Consider the following 19,635-nt stretch of genomic DNA (forward strand, 5'->3'; position numbering starts at 1 on the left):
AAAGAGTATGCCAGCCATGAAAATTATCTGTACAACAGCAGGCACGAAAGATTTATCGCAGACGAGATCAAACTGCAAAGCAAAACTCCAAAGAATTATTTGATTTTCAGCAGGACCGCAAGCACCCCGCATCGAGTAACTTACGTCAGTGACGATAGTTGCTTCATACATGGTGTCCGAGTACACCCAGCCGTCCTGGCACACAGTGGTCTCATCGAGTCCATTCTCCCTGATGGTTCCAATGTCCCAGTTAACCGGAACAAACTTGTGACATCGGCTGAAAGAACCATTTCGTTCCAGAGGAATGGTCAGGTTCAGCTGCTCATCCAACGTCAGGTTAGGAGCTACCTTGAGAATCCAGTCGGTGTTACAATGATGACCTGGATCGGACCGAATGAAAAGGAAATTACACATAGCAAGAGGCAGTAATACATTTGGAAAGGTGAGTGCACAAAGTATAAGCTTCTGAAAAATTCCAAATTCTCCAATGGTGCTTAGAATCGCTCCAAAACCCATTTTGCTGAGAAAGTGGAAGATTGCTGTATTAAGAATTAAAAAAAAAAAAAAAAAAAAAAAGGCTAGTTCGACATCTGGCATGTGTTCATTTTAGATTAACATATTTTTGTTTAAATAATGAAATTGAGAAGAAACTGTTGACAGAGTTGAACACAATTACAGTCCACATTCACCAAATTATTTGCCCTCATTCTAGTTAACCTGCATAATTATTTCATGGATTTTCCAGTCTTCTTGTCTTTTGGAGATAACCGGAAAAACAGTGGGGGAGAATGTGCAAAAAAAAAAAAAAAAAAAAGTGATAGAAAAACTAAATAATATAAAGTCAAGTTCAGTGTTTTTTTTTTTGTTCATCCCTCATTTTGATTAATTGAAAGCACACACTTCATATAAAATTAGCTACACAATTTGAACAAATTATTCTGAATGAGCAAATATGACAAATAATCTTGGCAATAATCTAGAATTTATTTCGCTTAATACTAGGGGTGTAACGATTCATCGATACACATCGATTAATCGATATAATGCTCTACGATTTATTGGCATCGATGCTAAACGTAAACATCGATTTAAATCGCCGTGTTTGACCTCGGACATTAGACGCGACTTTATTTTGAAATCCAGTTCATTGTTGCTTGCTTCCTCTTTCCGGGAGCAGTACGCGGCGTGTTGTGTTGTGAGCAGAGCAGGCACGTGAAAGGGGAGCCGACAACTACGCGGCTCCTGGGCTGGTGCTATGGCTAGTGTCCAAGAAGACGAGGAAATTCGCTCCCCTTTGGGCTTCAAGTCATTCGTTTGGAAGCACTTTGGATTCCAAAGAAAAGATGGCTCAACGGACAATTAAAATTATTGTAAATAAATAGTTCAGTAATGCACTTTAAAGTTAATGGTATTACAAAAAAGAAAGAATATTCATTTTTCTTTACTTATATGAGAAAAAATATAGGAATTTGATCAAGTTCAGTGTTAAAATAAGCACTTTGTATACTACAATACTCTTGTAATTTCCTAAATAAAGAGTTTGCAGTACCTTGTTGATTTTGCGTATGAATTGTTATAAATCAGGATATTGTTCTATATTTTTTATTTAAAAAAAAATATCGATCGTGGAGCACTATATCGTGATGTATCGTGAATGAATCACAGCAGGCTTTAAGATATCGGCAAATATCGTATCGTGACAAAACCCGCGATTTACACCCCTACTTAATACATATTTTTTAAATGGACTGTTGTCTGGACAAAAGTCCAATAAACACCACTCAAATTCAGATTGGCGATAAAGTGGGGCATGTCTTGGATTCACTGTTGTTGCAAGTGTGCGTTTTGGAGTATCAGCGAAAAACCACAGACAAGCAAACAAACACTCCGAGATTAATGGCTCCTCAGAACTGCTGTTTTGTGTCAGTTTGTTGCAGAAGCACACACAAATTTGAACAAATTATTCTGCATGAGCAAATATTCATTCATTTGTCACGAGGGTGTGCTGAAGCCTATCCCAGCAGTCTTTGGGTGGTAGGCCTGCTTAACTGTAAATAACTTTTGAAAAAATGAAACTTTTTTAACCCCACTGTGGCTTTATTCATCAACCAAAAATCATTCTGCTCCTGGTGACATTTTACATCAATGGATTTGTCTTGAAATAAATGTTCCAGTTCAAATTAGCATTTGACAAAGTATATATGTGTACAAGTTGACAAGTATATGGCTGGCATTGGGCCAAAACCTTGTACCACAGAAATTGTCACTTTTTAAAAAGGGCATGTTTGTTCAAACATTAACTTTCGATCATGAGAACAAGCCATTTTCAACACCCACACATATGTACTGACCAATAGTATACAATTAAGAAAAAATATTAAATTTACCAAATTAAATTGTCCAAATTGTAATTATGAGGTTTCGGCCTGACGCCAGCAATATTTCAAAAAGATTTTAAATAATACATTAGTTTGCCATCATTTGATTCAAATAATACTAATGATTTAGTTAATGTGATGAGACAATAATAATGCTTTTCCTTTACGGTAAAAAAAAATAAAGATAATTCAGGGCATTTAGATGGTAACACACACACACACCAGCTCAAACATACACGTACAAATGTATCCTGTCATATGAAAACTTATCAAACTCTAATGGGTTTGCACAAGTTTGTGGAAAAAAAAGACATGTGCATATAAGAACAGCACAATACACATGCTAACATATCAATAAGGTGCCAATTAAACCAATTTGTGCACGATTAGTGACGCAAGTGACAAAGGCAAAAGGCAGAAATGCAAACATTTACCTCCTTTTGGCTCAAGATGAGTCATCAGGTTTACTATGTCTTTTCCAGAATCAACATTTACAAGCCATATTATACGGTTTGTCCTGTTTAAGTCAAATGCATCGACATTGCTACAGATGGGGTGGGGGGTGGGTACACAAACGTATGTGACAGTGCTTGGAGTCGCAACATACGTACTTGTAAATCATTCGTTACTGAAGAAGCAGCTTGAAGGCAGCCCTTTCATGTGGTACGAACAAAGCAGAAAAGCTACAATGGGAGTGACAAGTGGCCGGCCAGAGGAGTTTTTGGACAGCAAAGACATGAAAATACGGCCAAACACACAAAACCTGACATGCGCCTCTACTTTTCTGGGTAGGGTCACTCCACCCAAAGAGATATTATCATTTTAAATACATTTAATAGCAATTCTGTCATGGAACTGTGTGTTTTACTGAGCTAGCATAGATGTTAGCATGCTAACAGGTTAACAAATAAATGGAAAAGTGTGGGGTGGCGCTCTTTGTGGTAAAAGCTTTTGTCCTCAAAAATAAAACATTTAAGATAATGTTATAATATATCCTTAAGAGGGATTCAGTCCATGGATTTTGTGTTTACCCCAACAGACTTTCGGTGAGAGCTGGGCTACAACCTGCACTTGCTACCACAAGTCAAAATTTGATGAGAATCCTTTTCCAAAGCAATCTATATAACATTGGCTATTATTTGTAATATACAGTGCATATTTTCCACCTCAAATTGAGTGGGGTTGCCATAGATGAATGATTCTGGAAACCCATACCTATTAAATGAATGAATGGCTATCCACTGTTGATCTATTCCTTTGCATGGCTGCATACCACCATTGGTGAGTGCTATTTGGGTGAAGTGGCCCTTTCCTCTGGTTCCACACCTAGGAATTTGAAAACCTATCAGTCTTTGCAAGCCAAACCAGCCTGGACTCAACACTCTTTCAGATTTAAGGATTTATCAAAAACTGGTAGACTCCATGAAATGAGAATGCAACATTAACATTTGGAAAAAAGTTGAGAAAAAGAAAGCAAATGACCCGTGTAGGTGTGTTAAAAATTCACTTTGCTGGGATACTTATGGAAATCAGTCGATTTGAGGGCCAAGCCTTGCCGCCTGAACTATTGAGGTACAGCAAAACAATTCATTCAGCCAAAGAGAGCAAACAGCATCACATCAAGTGAAAACAAATATTGCATAGGAGAAGAATATCAGGCGAGTGATATTTCCTTTTTTTGAAGACGTGATGAAAACTCCAAAATTGTAGTAACTGAAATTGTGACGTAGAAAGCTGCTAGCTGAAGGGATGATTTAACTACATTTAAATGAGTCGTTTGGTGCAGTCAACGCCTGATTATGTCTTTGGTTGTGCTTCAATTATAAGGGGAGATGTTTTGCCTACCAAAGCAATGTTGACGTCTCTATTGTATCATTTCCAAGGAAGGAATTTCTTAGACAGCTTAGAAATGCATATAATTAATCAGCCAATAATCACTATTGATTGAGCTATGGTAAAGAGGACATATATAGTTGACAATTAACTAAGGCTTAATTTCACTGGTCAGATTCAGTGTAGCATAAGGTGACATTTCACTCGTGTGAGTTTTGTGGCACAGTTTATGTAATTGAGAAAAAAAAGGTAGATATAAAGAGAAAGGCATCATTCGCATTAATGACGAGATGGTTTGGGTTGTGCTTATGAATGAAAGGGGGGGTAGGAATAATAATTGATTGCATGTCCTCTCCCACGAATAAGCGCACTGTAAACGTTTCAAGTGTGTTCCTGTGATGGACTGAACCTCCTCGCCATGTGGTCCTCGTGCATCCTGCCGCAGTGTCACACTTTGAGCCAGCTTCACGTCTCGCCGTCCTCTCTTTGGCAGCAGTGGCGTCTTAGAATTTACTAGCATGCAGCAGTGCATTACCAGTAGTTGCTGTCTTTTGCTGCACGCCTTTTGACTTAGCTAATGCTGAGCTGCGCAAAGCCGATGAGTTTGACGTCATCGGGAATTTCAGACTCCTCCACACCAGATGCCTGGGGAACAAAGGAATGAAATTTCAATGGATATGTTGTGCTAAAGAACGTGCTATAAAATGTCACATGGATATCTCTCGTATATGTCTTGTCAACGTGGGATAGTGGGAACGTTATTTCGATCTCTTTGTGTGTCTTGGCATGTGAAGAAATTGACAACAAAGCAGTCTTTTGACTTTTGATATTGTGCAAATATGGACAGTACACAAATGTAAACAATTGTTGATTGCAATGGAGTAACACATCAATATTGGAATTTACCAGCTTAAAGGTGACATTTTTGTGATTCTGAGGATCATCCACAATCTTTTGCAGATTGGCAGCAACTGCAATGAAGACGAAAAAGGCAATCAGCAGTGATGTTATGACACTTGTCTGCGTTTAATTTCTTTAAGACTAGGAGCTACACGCAAGTGTCAATTTGTTTTAATTGTATCGTTATTTGGTTTCATAATGATGACGACTAGTACTTCCAATCAACCTGTGTTCAGCTTCAGATGTAAGTGGTCTAACTGCCACAAAAACATGCATAGCATAGCATGCGTAGCGTAGCAATTCATCATGTTTTTTCATCATCATCCACTACAAAGAAATGCGATCGGGGACATTGAGCTGGAATTGCACTGGATGAGTTGGCCATGTCTACTGTAGCTTTAGCAACAGAGGCTGGACTACTTAGTGCTTACCAATGACTAAATCTCTCCCATCAACCAGACCGGCTGAAACCAACTCCTGAGACACTCCATCAGCAGAGTCTGATGACATAAGAGAAGCATTAGCAGATAGCACAAGCAAAATCATTGTTTTTGCACATGAGGTTAGATGATCATCATGATCATACCTCTACCAGACATGAACTCAAATCTGATGTCATTGAGTTCCTTCTTTGGATTCCTCAGCCTCAGGACGAGGCTGATGGGAACGCTGGAATCTGTTACAATGGGATCCTGAAAAAGCACGCAGGCAATGTACGCAAGGTCTGTGTGAATTGAGGCTTTGTAAATCCAGGCCTTCGACTGCTCATGGCTTATTACCTGAGTGGAGGCTCCATGTGAGGGGCTCACTGTTTGTGCAGGAGTGGAAGCCTGCGGCGGAACGTCTTCGCCACTCTGTCCCACAGGCGTAATATTGGCTTTGACTGTAGGAGGCGGCGGCTTAAGGTGTGAACTAGAGCCCTCTGCTGGCGGGAAAATCTAAGCGGTATGACACACAAGTAAGTTGAAGTGTCTTGCAGGTACATGAGCAGAGAAATAAGAGGAGGAGGACAAACAAGTGAGACAGACATTCATGCGTTATCAATTACTTCAAGACAGAAAAATCAGCAACAGCTGGTCGGTCATGTCCGCCATAAACACACTCACCTCCATAGTCTGAGAGCCGTCCCTCACTCTGGGTGACTGCAGAATGGACATGACAGATTGTCAAGATTAAAAACATGCAATTCTTTGATACACCCAAATCTTTATACTCATGGATAGAATTTAAAGGATCCCACACTCAAAAACAAGACTTTATGACATCACATCTGAAAAAAAGAGGAGAGTATAATCCCACACCAGGACATGAGAAGATAGTGGGCCAGTATGTGGTAGGGGGAACCAGTATAGATTTTGAATATTGTTGTTAATCATTTTAGCACTTGAGTTGAGATGTACGTACTGTTACTAACGCAACATTTATCTTTGGTCTAAAGTGCGTATCAGCAAGTGTCAAACATCTCACCCGCAGAGCTGCCACTGCAGCTTTGCCTTCTTCACTCTCCTCGTCCAGTTCGTCGTCACTCCACTCCCAACCGCCGTCCTCGGTCTTGTGAAGACGACCGCTGGATCCCGGAACACGTCTCACCTTTTGAAGTCAAAATTTAAAAAGTGGTTAGTGATTGTCAGTTTGCTGGGAAAACAAGATGTAATTCGTTGAAGAATGACAAACCTTTTTTGAGCGATCATTTATTGATGGACCTTTATGTAGCAGTTTCTCCTGCAGGTAGTCATTATTCTATGAAGTGAGAGGACAAATATTACGCATATATAAAAACACAATCTACTGCATTTCTAACACCAGAGAAGCTTGCCTTAGCTTTGGTGAAGAACTTGTGCTTAAGCAACTCTGCTGCAGTTGGCCTACAATGAACCAAATAGAAATTATTGGGAATAAAAGGAATGGTCTAATAAAAAAGGAAGGGCTATGATGAAGTGCACATTCATGATCAGACCTTTTTTCTGGGTCCTTCTGTAAACACAAGGTGATCATCTTCCTAAAGGATTTGCCATATTTCTTCACCATCTCCTTGTCTGTGATACCCGTTTCCAGACAGGGTGGGTCGTTCTGCAGAGTCAGCATCAGCACCTAGACATACGCAACTATCAGCCACATTAGAAACATCAAACACACAACATAGTTACCTTCATTGGTGGATATTTGTGATACGGTGCAGCTCCTGTGGCTAACTCAATGGCAGTGATCCCAAAACTCCAGATGTCAGCTTTAAAGTCATAGCCACGGACCTGTAAAAACAAGCAGTGAAAGTAATGAACAAGCAGACCACAAAAGAAGAATGAAAAGGACACCATCCATGAAAGAAGGATCCCACCTGCTCCATGACCTCGGGGGCCATCCAGCAAGGTGTTCCTACAAACGTTTTCCGAACCTTGTTCCTTGTCATATCCCCGCCTGCCGCTAGAAAGGCACTCACACCAAAATCTGAGGGCCACAGTATGCAAGATTAAAAAGGATGAGAAGGGGGGCGGGCATTCAAACTCTGGCCAAAAACTAGTTTGAATTAACGTGTAATATAAAACCAAGACTTCCTGAAAAAGAGAAATGAGAGAACACCATACCAGCAATTTGAACCGAGCCATCATCCCCAAGAAGAATATTTCCAGCCTTTAGATCACTGTGAGTGAAGTGAAGAGAGATATTAAAAAAAATGTATGGGATCAAAAAGGAGTATTGGCTGTGAAGTTGAAAACATTTCGATGGTCACAGATCACAGAAGGCAGAAACAAGCCTTCTCAATTATGCGTCTTCATTAGATTAATGATTGATGAACTGAGGTCAAGTTCAACCTGCAGTCAGTCACATATGTAGAAAAGGCTTCACGTTGGGGTGAAATGGAAGGACACCAGCAAGATCTCTCACCGATGAATTTGTCCATTTTTGTGAAGGTATTCCAGCGCCTCCAATACTTCCTTTAAGATAGTGGCGATACAGGCCTCGTCCAACACTCCGGACTTGTGCTCCCCTCGTGAAATGATGTGTTTGATGATGTCCAAGACTGAGCCTGGGGGAGAGGGTACAGAGGGAGGAAAATGGAGGTCGTCGTTAAATATGCCAATGCGGGCAAAGAAAAAAGGCATTACACTTCACAGGATGACACCCAATTATATATGCCGTTATCGATGACAAATCCGCGGATATGTTGTAATCTTGAGGCGTGCCTTGCAGAGATTAAACGATGGATGTCTCTCAATTTCCTACGTCTTTACCCAGATAAAACTGAGATGTTGATAATTGGTCCTGCTCGTTATCATCACTTATTTAAAGGAACCACTATAAAAATGGATAAATGTACTATCACTCATAGTGATACTGTAACTAATCTTGGGGTTATATTTGACCAAACGCTCTCCTTTCAAAAACACATTAAGAACATAACTAGAATTGCTTTTTTTTTCACCTCCGTAATATTGCTAAGATTCGTTCTTTCAACTAGTGATGCGGAAACTATTATACATGCGTATATTACGTCACACCTTGACTACTGTAACGCATTATTCTCTGGTCTTCCTAAATCCAGTGTTAAAAGTCTACAGTTAGTACAAAATGCTGCAGCGAGACTGCTCACACAGACGAGAAAATGTTATCACATTACACCGTTATTAGCCAATTTACATTGGCTCCCGGTCCATCTAAGATGTGAATTCAAGGTTCTTCTATTAACCTATAAATCACTGCATGGCTTAGCGCCTTTGTATCTCGTCGACCTAGTTGTTCCTTACGTTCCGTCCCGTAACCTCCGCTTGCAAAACGCTAGTCTTTTAGTGACCCCGAAGGCCAAAAATAAGTCTGCAAGGTTTAGAACATTTTCTATTCGGGCGCAAGAGCTTTGGAATGCCCTACCGATAGATATCAGAACTGCTACCTCAGTAGAAACATTTAAGACACGATTAAAGGCACATTTTCATGCCATGGCCTTTAATTAACCTGTGGTGGCCGATTCGGCTGGGGAGGGGGTTAGGTGACAACCAAACTGATAACGGCTGTCTGGATTTCTCGTCGACCAATCGGGATGAGGGAACTGCGGCGGATTACCACCTTCAAAGACACTGCCAGGAAGATTGAGGGCACCTCCTGCAGCTTTGAATTGGATATCCACTTTTTCTTTGGATTGTTTTATATTATGTGTTCTGTGCCCTCTCTGCATCCATTGCAGCCTGGTCATCCTGGAAGGGGGATCCTCCCATCTGTGGTCTCTTCTCAAGGTTTCTCATTTTTCCCCCAGTAGGTTTTTTTTCGAGTTTTTCCTTCCCCTCCTGGGAGTTTAAGATCAGGGGATGTTTGAGAGTAATTGTCAATTTTTGTACATTTTGAGACTTGCTTGTGATTTAGGGCTATATAAATAAACTTGACTTGACACAGGATGTTAATGTTACAATTGCATTTCATTTGGCAGCAAAAAGAAAAACTCAAATAAATTGGAGTCGAAACGTTGTGTACATTGATTTCTACCTAAATTGTAGTCAAAGTCATCATCTAATTAACTTTTTTTTTTTTCAAACCAATACCACAGTTAAGATTATTTAACATCATAGAAAGCCTGCATAGGACCATATTTAGTAGTCTATGCCTGTCCAACTTTATATTTCCACATAGTATGTTTACATCGCTGATGACTGTATTCAGAGACCAACATGTTTAGTCAAAGAGCGGAGCAAAAAAAAAAAAAACAGGTTGTTAAAGCCGTGAGGATTTGAGTTAAGCTGCAGTTAGTTCCGTACTCACCACCGCTGAGAAGTTTCATGACCAGCCATAGCTCATCCTTCACCACAAAGGAAGTGTAGTAGGACACAATGTTGGGATGGTGGCACTGGCTCATTGCTTGGATTTCCTTCTGCAAATTTACAAAAAACAAATAATTGTACTTTTACTCAAGTAGTGAATGTGAGTATTTTTCCCATCACTGGTAAAAGCCATTCAGAAGTGTCAGAGCCCCAAAGCCAAGGCATATTGCTGTCTAAAGTAGCAGAGGGATGCCATGTGAATCGTGTCTAACAATTGTAATCATCAGCAGTGGGATTCAATTCCAATACGATGGGGAAAATGAAGACAAGCTCAGCGGCCACCGCCCAAAACCAGCAGGCAAAAAATTTAAACCCAATAAAAAATTTTTTTTAAAAAGTTGCCACTCAGTGTGGACATTTTCTGTTTGTTGGTTCAAGTTAATTACGAATAGAGAAACATTAGGCACTTGGAAATACTATTCGTATAATCTTTGAATCGGGGTATAAAACATTTAATTTCATACTTATTCATTCTAACATAAAAAGAATGCTGTCAAGGAATTGAAAAAGGAAGCTATAAATCTCCTATGACAGTTGGACAGTTCTTTTGATTAACAATCATTGAGAACATAATCGGTAAAGTTGCCCATCCCTGGAAAAACAACCAAGATTACAGTGCAAATAATTGACACCAGCTTAATTTACTCATGTCAGTTTGCACTCTGACTCACTCACAATGGCGCAAACCTAATACCAGTCAACAAGTGAAACCACCCAACAGTTGTCATTTGGAGTTGAGTTCAACCAAAGTATGTTTTGGTTTGAGTGTATATTTGTGATGCCACAGCAGTAAAAAAAAAAAAAGTGTCATGATAATCATGAAACTGAAACAAGAACTTTGCAAAGCATCTTACCGTTCAATCCAAGATGATCAACACAATTAAATATCACATAAAATAAATTCAAACAAATTAATGTATACTGTATGAGAACATGGTTCTGGGAAACATTACTTAAGTATTTAAGACACATTTAAGACACTTGTTTTTAATAATACCCTCTGAGTCTTCCCAGGGTGTTCGGACCCCAACTATTTCACACCACACTACCACTAAACAGAAGACAGTATAAGCACTGCAGATGTGAAATAGCTCACATTTTACAACAATTTCTTACCAAGAGTTCATCCATGCTAGTTTGACATTTTTCAAGGTTGATGCGTTTAATGGCCACCTTCTCATTTCTGGGCTTGCAGGTGGCTGCCTGGACCACTGCAGTTGCTCCACTGCCTGAGAAAAACATAGAACGGTTTGAAGCAAATCTTTTCAAGAAAAGAAAAAAGTGTTATTCAGTCACATCATATACTAATAAAAAAAAAAAGAAAAATATGCCTTTACAACGATTGTATCAGTGGGTTAAGGTAGACACTGTTGGGAAGCAATTACAGGGCGTTTTTAATAGTTTAAATGTATGTGTGGTGTAGTGTCTAGCTGCATTGCATCAACCTTGTTCGATTCGATTCTATGATGGTCGAGGAATTTTAGTTATCTTTCAGTTTGATGGCACGGCACTTTTAACCTTACAGTTTGTAGGTAAAAGTGTCAGAGCACCACCCACTCCCCTCGTATATGACGGGACCACATACTGACGGCCACGCGAACAAGCCCTTTAACTTCACGTGAAATTCTGGAAGCTGTCCTAAACCGCTTTGTCAAACTGCTGTTGGTCATTCCGCAAGCAGACGTCAACGCTTTTTTATGATCTTAGAATAATGAGACAACGTGTCCGAACTGGCCTTGTGTTGCACGCAACACTACTTGGCTAGTCGCAGTTAGCATGGCTAGGCTAGCAGGCAAACCGTAGCAAGCTAAGCTACTAACCGATCACCTCGTTGAGAACGTAGTCATCCTTGTCGATTGTCCACGATTGTGTGGACTGGTCGTCTGCCATAGTGTCGTTGGTAGGACGTTTAATGAATGCGTCCGGTTTGTTGCAAATACGTTGGCTGAAATGATCGCTTTGAGCCTACTCCATTCGGCACAAATGGTACCGACTGCGGCTCTCCAGCGTCAAGTGCGGTCGCTGCTGTCAACACAACTTTACGTGCGACTGACGCATCGCATGACGTCAGTCCACCGACGAAGGAACAAAGACGCCGCCATCTTGAGTGTACACACGTAGTACACCGGTAGCACGTGACTCAATTTTGTTTATTTCGAACACATGTAAATTTGGGCTGCAATGTTTGTTAATTTCTAACCCGTCTAATCTGAAATAACTTTTGTATGCGACCTTGATAAAAATGAAATATTAACGATGTTTTTATTCTGTTCAAAGGGTCTTTACTGTGGTCGACATAACCCGGCGAAGCCCACACTGCACTTAAATCCAAACCCTTTCACCACTAGAGCGAAGCAGAGAGCTACATAGTCTTATAATTCGTCTATTTATGCATGAAATTACATTTAATCGGTAAATTTGTAAATTCTATTTTGTCTAGCAGTGATCCTCATTTATACTGCATACACTTATAAACTGCTTGACTGAAGATGCTGAAAAGTAGTAATTTCCTAAAAGCACATCTTCGGGAATTATATGCTATTAGGTAACATCAAAAACACATTTCCACTATTGCATTAAACGTTATAACATGCAGCAATGTTAGGGTGCATCATGTTTGAGGTATTAGTTCTGTCATCATGCCTGCATGGTTGTCAAAGCTGTGCATATAGGTTAAACGGGTGTTTCAGAACCCACACATTTCCCAGTAGGTTTCAGCACCCACACAGCACCCCCGATCAATATCCCTCTTACCCACTGCCCATCACATAATTCACATATGGAATTGAGTTACAAAATGTCCTTTGTTAATTTATTCTTACAATTTACATTATCCTCATATTGAACCAGTGTCTTTATACTTGGAGAAATTCAGGGGCAAATACAGCCAAACTATGGACAATCTCTGGTATGTGCGGAAGCAGCAGGGCTTGTTCCTGCTTGTTGAATACACACTGAGAACAAGGAATGAGGAGTTGTTTTCTATTTCCCAATCATTCATACCGAACCTAATCTTGATTTTTTTCCCCCTTTTGCATGACTGTATTTTTCAGTCATTAAAACCTGCCACCAAGTTCAAAGGTCACTGCCTATCCAGTGCCCCTGAACTGTGTAGATTTTGGAAATGGTCAACCACAGCCTGGAGGCTCTCCCCTGATGGTGCATTAAAGTCCACTCATCCTGATGCTGACAATGCACTGAGGGTAAGCCTGGTCTGAAAGGGAAGTGCTGAGAGCCACAAGAGATTCCATGTGATTGCAGCACTATTTCTCTACCAAGGCAAAGCTTCACATGCAAACGAGAGCAAAGCCCTCATCCGGGCTAGTTGGCAAATGAACTGCTAATTGAATACAGTGAGGACGAAAGGTTGTGCATAACAAACACGTTTTTCAATCGTGCCTCGAAGTCGTGATTGTTTGCTCCACTTTCTTCTCCTTGTCAAGGTCACATTAGTGCACAGTGCTCTTGTTTTGGTTCAAAATGTGGAGATGTGATTGTGTGACAGACAAAAATCCTTGAGTTTTTGGAACGGACTTGGTGACCCCCTGGTGTACATTGTACACCAAAAATTCGTTTGCAATGAATAAATAAATCCAGGAAATAAATACATGTTATGGAGATCTACCTAATCAAAACAAAGTTGGATAAATTCCCAGCTGGTGTGACACTCCCACCTTTTTTAACTTTACAGAATTCAAACTTAAACAAAGTACCAATTTAATAACATTTCTTTTGTCAATATAACAAAAAAGAAGGGAAAAAATATATTTTTAAAGCGTCACTAGTGTTTTGTATATTTTCAACTCTCGCGATGATGCACAGGTAATTTAGCCCCGCTGTCACGTCACTGATGCAACTTGCAGAGCAGGTTCGGCAAGCCGGTGTTATTTCCCGGTTGCAAAGAAGAAAGCTGTATATTTGTCACACACGGGTGGGGAGGTGACTTTTGAAAGAAAAAAAAGGAGGGGGGTGGGACCCACCTGTGTCGCTCACTGCCTTTGTCCTCGTAGTGGAGCCAACGACCCTTCCCGCACACGCCATCAACATCACGCATGGACATAAGACGCACTTCAAATTAGATTTTTTACTAAAAAGCAGAGAATAACATGGAAACAAATGGAATTGAGACCATTCACGGTAGGCCAGTTTGCATCCTTTCTATATCTGTTAACAGTACGTTTTCAGTAATACCACAAATGCAAATCTTCACGGTCGATTGTTCACTGCATCACTCAAGTTTTTCCTTCTGATTTTTATTTTTATTTTTTTTGAACGCCTGTCTATTTATTGCCATTCGATAGTCCTAAACCTGTAAAGTCCTTCACCTACTCTGTTTAACCTTATATGTTCAGCTAACGCGTGTTGCAAAGTCACAATTTAGAATTGCGAACGTGTGTTGCTACAACATCGCCGTTGCTGGAATATGTGAAACAGATACACATGTTCCGCTTTCGACTTTGTACGTTGAACGTAACCTATTTAGCCAGGCGGGGTGGCTAAACAGCGCACGAAGCATGTTACCACAAGGGGGAGCCGTTGCTAACAAAAAAGTAAACGTTAACATATTTTTTGGAAAACATTAACTTAATTACTTTATGTTAATGTTAAAAACGAATTGTAGTGGAGCATTTATTGGAGTATTGAGACAAGCAAACTTTTATGACCCATACGTCTTGCCTGTGTGAACGCATTTACAACATGCCGCCCGGTCATATCTGGCAGAATTTAAAGTTGGACTTTGAGTGGTGCTGCCACACGCCCTTTTTGGTACTGTTTCTTGCCCACGCACGCCTTTGACACACTCAGATAGCGTCTTAGCAAACGGGAGCACCACCAATCATGGCGTGCCTGTATAAGCAACCTAAACTCAGCACATCCCAGGAATTATTGCGCCGCGCCAGAGATCAGGAGGTGATTGAAAGGAATATCAAGCTTTCAGGTAGGGCGAACAATACTAAGATCATGCACGTAACAAATTGATGGCCATGGCCTTACGCATGGCATAGTAAGGCTTTAAATCATGCCAGCGAGAGCGTTCAATTAGCTGATAGAAGTGGTGCAAGGTCATGCAGAATTTACTGTACCGTACAATTCATTCAATTTTCTTTCCAAATCTATTTCTCAGGTATGGATGGAGACACTTATATCCAGTTCCTCCTGCAGGGCGGAGATCTTCTCAAGGTCCGTTCCGCTTCCTGGAAGAAAAATCGGTACTTTAAACTCCAAGATGACTGTAAGACCATGTGGCGGGAATCAAAAAGAATCTTCAAGAGACACAGGTCATGTGAGTGCTGTCCTAACTTTTTTTAAACGCTCCAATCAGAGCTGTCAACAAGGGTAATTTTCCATCACAGACTGAATAGATGAAGATATGGCCCTAGAGCTGCAATAAATCATTTCTGTTCTAGTTGGTAATAAAAACCCTGATATGGTTTGTAAGTGTATCTCTATGGAGATACCTTTAGTGCATATACAGTTGTCCCGCTGTGAGCTGTGTGACAAATCCACATTTTCATTTTGTGACCTGAAATTTGCTATGTTCTTGTTCACAAAGAGCTTATTCAACAAGCTTGTTGAAAATGCCAAAAGTCGAAAGGATCACAATCTTTGAGTATATTTGTCAGGCTTTCTATCCATACGGCAAAATACCGTACGGTAAATGACATGAAAGCTTTTTGTTTGCCCAGTTTCCATTGACAACATCTCTGATGTGCGAGCGGGTCGTCATACGGAGGGATTGAAAAAGTACACAGACCAGCAGGTGGAGAATTGGTGCTTCTCCATTGTCTTCAAGGACCACCATAAGAACTTAGACCTCATGGCCAGCAGTGAGGATGAGGCCAAACAATGGGTTAGCAGCCTTCAGAAACTCATCAGCAGCAGAAACAACCTCAACCAGCAGCAAAAGACAGAACAGTATCCTTATTGCTGCTTGAAGTCAAAACATACGCCTTGACAGATATCACAAAAGGATTCAACTCAATTTGACTCGGATGGGATAGTCGGGAACAGTATCAGTCAGTACTGTCTCACTTCAGTTGCCATGGCTACTTCGTGTATTTTGATCAATATTTTAGTGTATTTCCACCACCTTGTGGCCTCTGGTGGTAATGCTGCACTGTCACAAATGTATGGCAGATGACGCCTTACATGAACCTCGTTCCAGCTGGATCTTCAGCTGCTTGAACAAAGCAGACAAGAACAAAGATAACAAGCTGAGTGTGTCAGAGATCAAGAGCTTCCTGCGTCTCATCAACATTGATGTGGATGACGACTATGCAGACATGATCTTTGAGGTTGTACCCTGCAGAAGAAAAATATAGAAAGATTGGAATACCTGTACCATTGAAATTGTTGATGTACTGTCTTGTTGTGATATTGTTTAAGCTGCATCTTATATTAATCAACTGTCACGTTATACGAAATAGAAATGTGACAAATCGAAGTCTGGATACCTGTTTGGGGAGGAGATCAAAGATTTCTACGACCTGCTGACCTACCGGGAAGAAATCGACATCATCTACCAGGCGTATGCCCGCTCGGCAGGTGTCATGAGTACGGAGAACCTGGTGGAGTTCATGCTGAAGGAACAGAGAGAGATGACAACATTGGATGACGCACACAAGATTATTGAGAAGTTTGAGCCGGATGAAAAAGGTGAGGCGTCAGTGGTGGGAATGACATGCGTACCAGTGGCTCACAAAAGACTTCGATACCACTTAAATGGCTCTAATCACATCGTGCACGGCGTGTCCAAAATATTTTCATCAACATCTGTGCTCTTTGTTATTTTCCAGCCAAGGAGAAGAAGGTGTTGACCAAAGATGGCTTCCTCATATACCTGCACCATCCTGATGCCTTGATCCTCAATCCAGAGCACACGGAGGTGTACCAGGACATGAGCCAGCCTCTCAACCACTATTTCATCTCCTCGTCACACAATACCTACCTTCTGGAGGATCAACTCAAAGGACCAAGCAGTACCGAGGCCTATGTCAGGTGAACCTGCCGCACAACTTAAGATATTGCTTAGTTGTGCATTATTTTAATATCATGGTGTAAGCTGGTGCTGGCTCTTCCAGGGCTCTGCTGAAGGGCTGCCGCTGTGTGGAGTTGGACTGCTGGGACGGATCAGACGACGAGCCGGTCATCTACCACGGCTACACGCTAACCTCAAAGATCCTCTTCAAAGATGCCATTAAAGCCATCAAGGAATACGCCTTTGAGGTGTGCTCATTTTGTGAGTGTCGGATATGTCGTTGGATTTCAATCAAGTCACTGTACGTACGTACCGCAGACATCGGAATACCCGGTGATCCTCTCCCTGGAGAACCACTGCAGTGTGGAGCAGCAGAAAGTCATGGCCCGGCACTTGAGCTCCATCTTGGGCAGCGCGCTGGTCACCTCTCCCCTCGGGGATGCCATGCCCACAAAGTTTCCATCTCCTGAGGTACGTTTCCAACCACGGCTCCTTCAACTTATGCTGCTCTTCAATGTGCTCCAATGTTGTTGTCCAGGAGCTCAAGGGCAAGTTCCTGATTAAAGCCAAAAGGTTAAACAAACTTGAGGCCACTTTTGCTCCAGACCTGGCGGATGTCGAGGAGTCTGAAGTCACAGAAGAAGAAGAATCAGACGATGAGGATGAACCGGTGGAGGAAAACGTACACATGTCCAACGGAAAATGTCAACATCGGTAGGGTTTTTCATTAACCCAACTTGTCTTATGTTACAATTGAATAAACAGCAGAAAAAAAAGAAACTGAAGCTAGCAAAAGAGCTGTCCGACATGGTAATCTACTGCAAGAGTGTCCACTTCAGTGGTTTTGAGGATGCCAACCTGAGCTTTTACGAGATGTCGTCCTTTAAGGAAAAAAAGGCCTTTAGACTTGCAGAAGAGTCAGGTGCGGCGGCCACAACTCACACGGCTTATGTCCTGAAACGAGATCAAAATTAAAATTGCGCCGTTTGCCCCATGTAGCAAATGCCTACGTCAATCATAATGTGGACAAGCTGAGCCGCACCTACCCGGCCGGCTCCAGGACCGACTCCTCCAACTACAACCCGGTGCCTCTGTGGAACGCTGGCTGCCAAATTGGTACGTGATATGGAAAACACATCATTTCTATTTCCAATGTGACAACACGCCATCATCTCACGTGTGTCCCAGTGGCCCTCAACTTTCAGACAAGCTGCGAAGAGATGGATCTATACCAAGGCAAATTCTTCGTGAACGGGAAGAGCGGCTACATCCTGAAACCCGTCTACATGAGGAACAGAGTCACAGAGTTTGACCCCATCACTCTGGCCCGAGGAGAGTGGCTCAAGCCCAAGACGCTTCACGTCATGGTGCGTGCTTCAACTTTGAGAGAGGCTTGGAAAAGGATATATGGACTGATATGAAATATCTTCTCATCACCAGGTGATATCAGCGCAGCAGCTCCCTAAAGTCAGACAGAAGAAATCCTCCATTGTTGACCCGCTGGTTAAGGTGGAGGTGCACGGAGTGCCGGCTGACGTGGCAGTGAAAGAAACCAGCACCGTTGACAACAATGGTAATGCGCTCATTTTTCTATTCTGCCATCACAACATCATCTAATTACGTCCAACATAAGAGCTGTTATTTTTAGGAAAACTTATTGTTGAGACAATGAAGTATTTTGTTCTGGAACATTCTGCAGTTCAGATTCGGGACAGCTGTGATAGACTGGATTCAACTTTGTTGCAGTCTTGTCAATTTTATTCTCTTGAATTTTTGCTAGTGTGGAGTATTTTGCCACTTACTTGGCTCGATCGAAATTTTTTTCCCCAGTGCAAAGATGTAATCAGGACATCACTAATTAAAACATTAGCTCACCTGAAATTATGAGAAAAGCATTGTCATTTCCATGCCGACAGGAGGCAACGCAAGCATCAGCTGTTGTTCAGGTCCTGGACAAACTACCACACAGTAAACTAAATCAATTTAGTAAGGAAACATAGTTGTCATGTTTAGTTTGACTTCGTCCATCCGTCCATCTTTTTTGGTTATTTCTCATGTAGGTTTCAACCCACAATGGAATGAAAACTTCCAGTTTGAAGTGTACGTACCAGAGCTTGCCTTACTGCGCTTCCTCATCCAGGATCACGATTCCACATCTGGAAATGAATTTGTTGCACAGTACACACTTCCACTCAACAGTTTAAAGATGGGTGAGTACACGTCCGTTGTTGAGAGCTAAAGACGTTCTCCTAATTGGCTCGATCATTTTCTACGTGTTTCTACACAGGCTACAGACACGTGCCTCTTCTCGATAAAACCGGCCACATTGTCCCTGCGGCTGCACTCTTTCTTCACATCATGGTCGTTGATGCGGAATGAAACTCCACAGCCATCATTTAGCCATTGTATTCAATTTTTTAATTTTTAAAGTATATTTCTTTGTAGATCAACTTATTGAGCAATGTTGTTCCAGTTGATTGAGCAGATAAATGCTAGTATCTATACTGCAAGTTAGACAGGAGCTGTCATGAAAATATGTATGGTAAAAACCTTGCAGGGACTTGTTTTGCTCTAGTAGTGTGATAATAGGTCCACAAAGTCTTGTTTTTATTCCAGCAATTCAAGGTAAACAAGACAATGGAAAATAATGACTACATTGTCATGTATGATTCATTTTTCTTGGATCAGAACTTTTTTTTTTTTTTTTTTAAATAACTTTTCAACATGAATACCTGTCTAC

At 41.2% G+C, this 19,635-nt stretch overlaps 2 protein-coding genes across 4 annotated transcripts; one reads left to right on the plus strand and one right to left on the minus strand.

Annotated features, from left to right (window-relative positions):
- Nucleotides 1–2,076: 2,076 nt before the first annotated feature.
- On the minus strand, nt 2,077–11,948 carry LOC119136996 (serine/threonine-protein kinase OSR1-like). Its single transcript, XM_037275939.1, has 17 exons — nt 11,737–11,948; nt 11,033–11,145; nt 9,858–9,966; nt 7,995–8,136; nt 7,694–7,749; nt 7,447–7,556; nt 7,259–7,360; nt 7,069–7,202; nt 6,928–6,976; nt 6,786–6,851; nt 6,579–6,701; nt 6,218–6,253; nt 5,891–6,049; nt 5,698–5,803; nt 5,543–5,611; nt 5,118–5,182; nt 2,077–4,856 (listed from the first exon to the last, which is right to left on the minus strand). The coding sequence occupies exons 1-17, from the start codon at nt 11,804–11,806 to the stop codon at nt 4,782–4,784; spliced, it is 1,584 nt and encodes a 527-aa protein (XP_037131834.1). The 5' UTR covers nt 11,807–11,948; the 3' UTR covers nt 2,077–4,781.
- A 1,836-nt stretch (nt 11,949–13,784) lies between these two features.
- On the plus strand, nt 13,785–19,620 carry LOC119137627 (1-phosphatidylinositol 4,5-bisphosphate phosphodiesterase delta-1-like). Of its 3 annotated transcripts, none has more exons than XM_037277107.1 (15): nt 13,785–14,053; nt 15,042–15,200; nt 15,604–15,832; nt 16,083–16,212; nt 16,345–16,573; nt 16,714–16,915; nt 16,999–17,143; nt 17,214–17,366; nt 17,434–17,577; nt 17,664–17,817; nt 17,895–18,011; nt 18,084–18,262; nt 18,336–18,468; nt 18,956–19,105; nt 19,183–19,620. In XM_037277107.1, exons 1-15 carry the CDS (start codon nt 14,023–14,025, stop codon nt 19,272–19,274), a joined length of 2,247 nt encoding a protein of 748 aa, XP_037133002.1. In that variant the 5' UTR covers nt 13,785–14,022; the 3' UTR covers nt 19,275–19,620. The 3 variants fall into 3 exon arrangements, with proteins under 3 accessions (XP_037133002.1, XP_037133003.1, XP_037133001.1); XM_037277108.1 differs by having other exon boundaries at nt 13,802–14,053; nt 15,080–15,200; XM_037277106.1 differs by lacking the exon at nt 13,785–14,053 and adding an exon at nt 14,717–14,855.
- The last annotated feature ends 15 nt before the right edge of the window (nt 19,621–19,635 follow it).

Source organism: Syngnathus acus, chromosome 17 (genome assembly GCF_901709675.1).
Source record: "Syngnathus acus chromosome 17, fSynAcu1.2, whole genome shotgun sequence".
NCBI classification, from domain to species: domain Eukaryota; kingdom Metazoa; phylum Chordata; class Actinopteri; order Syngnathiformes; family Syngnathidae; genus Syngnathus; species Syngnathus acus.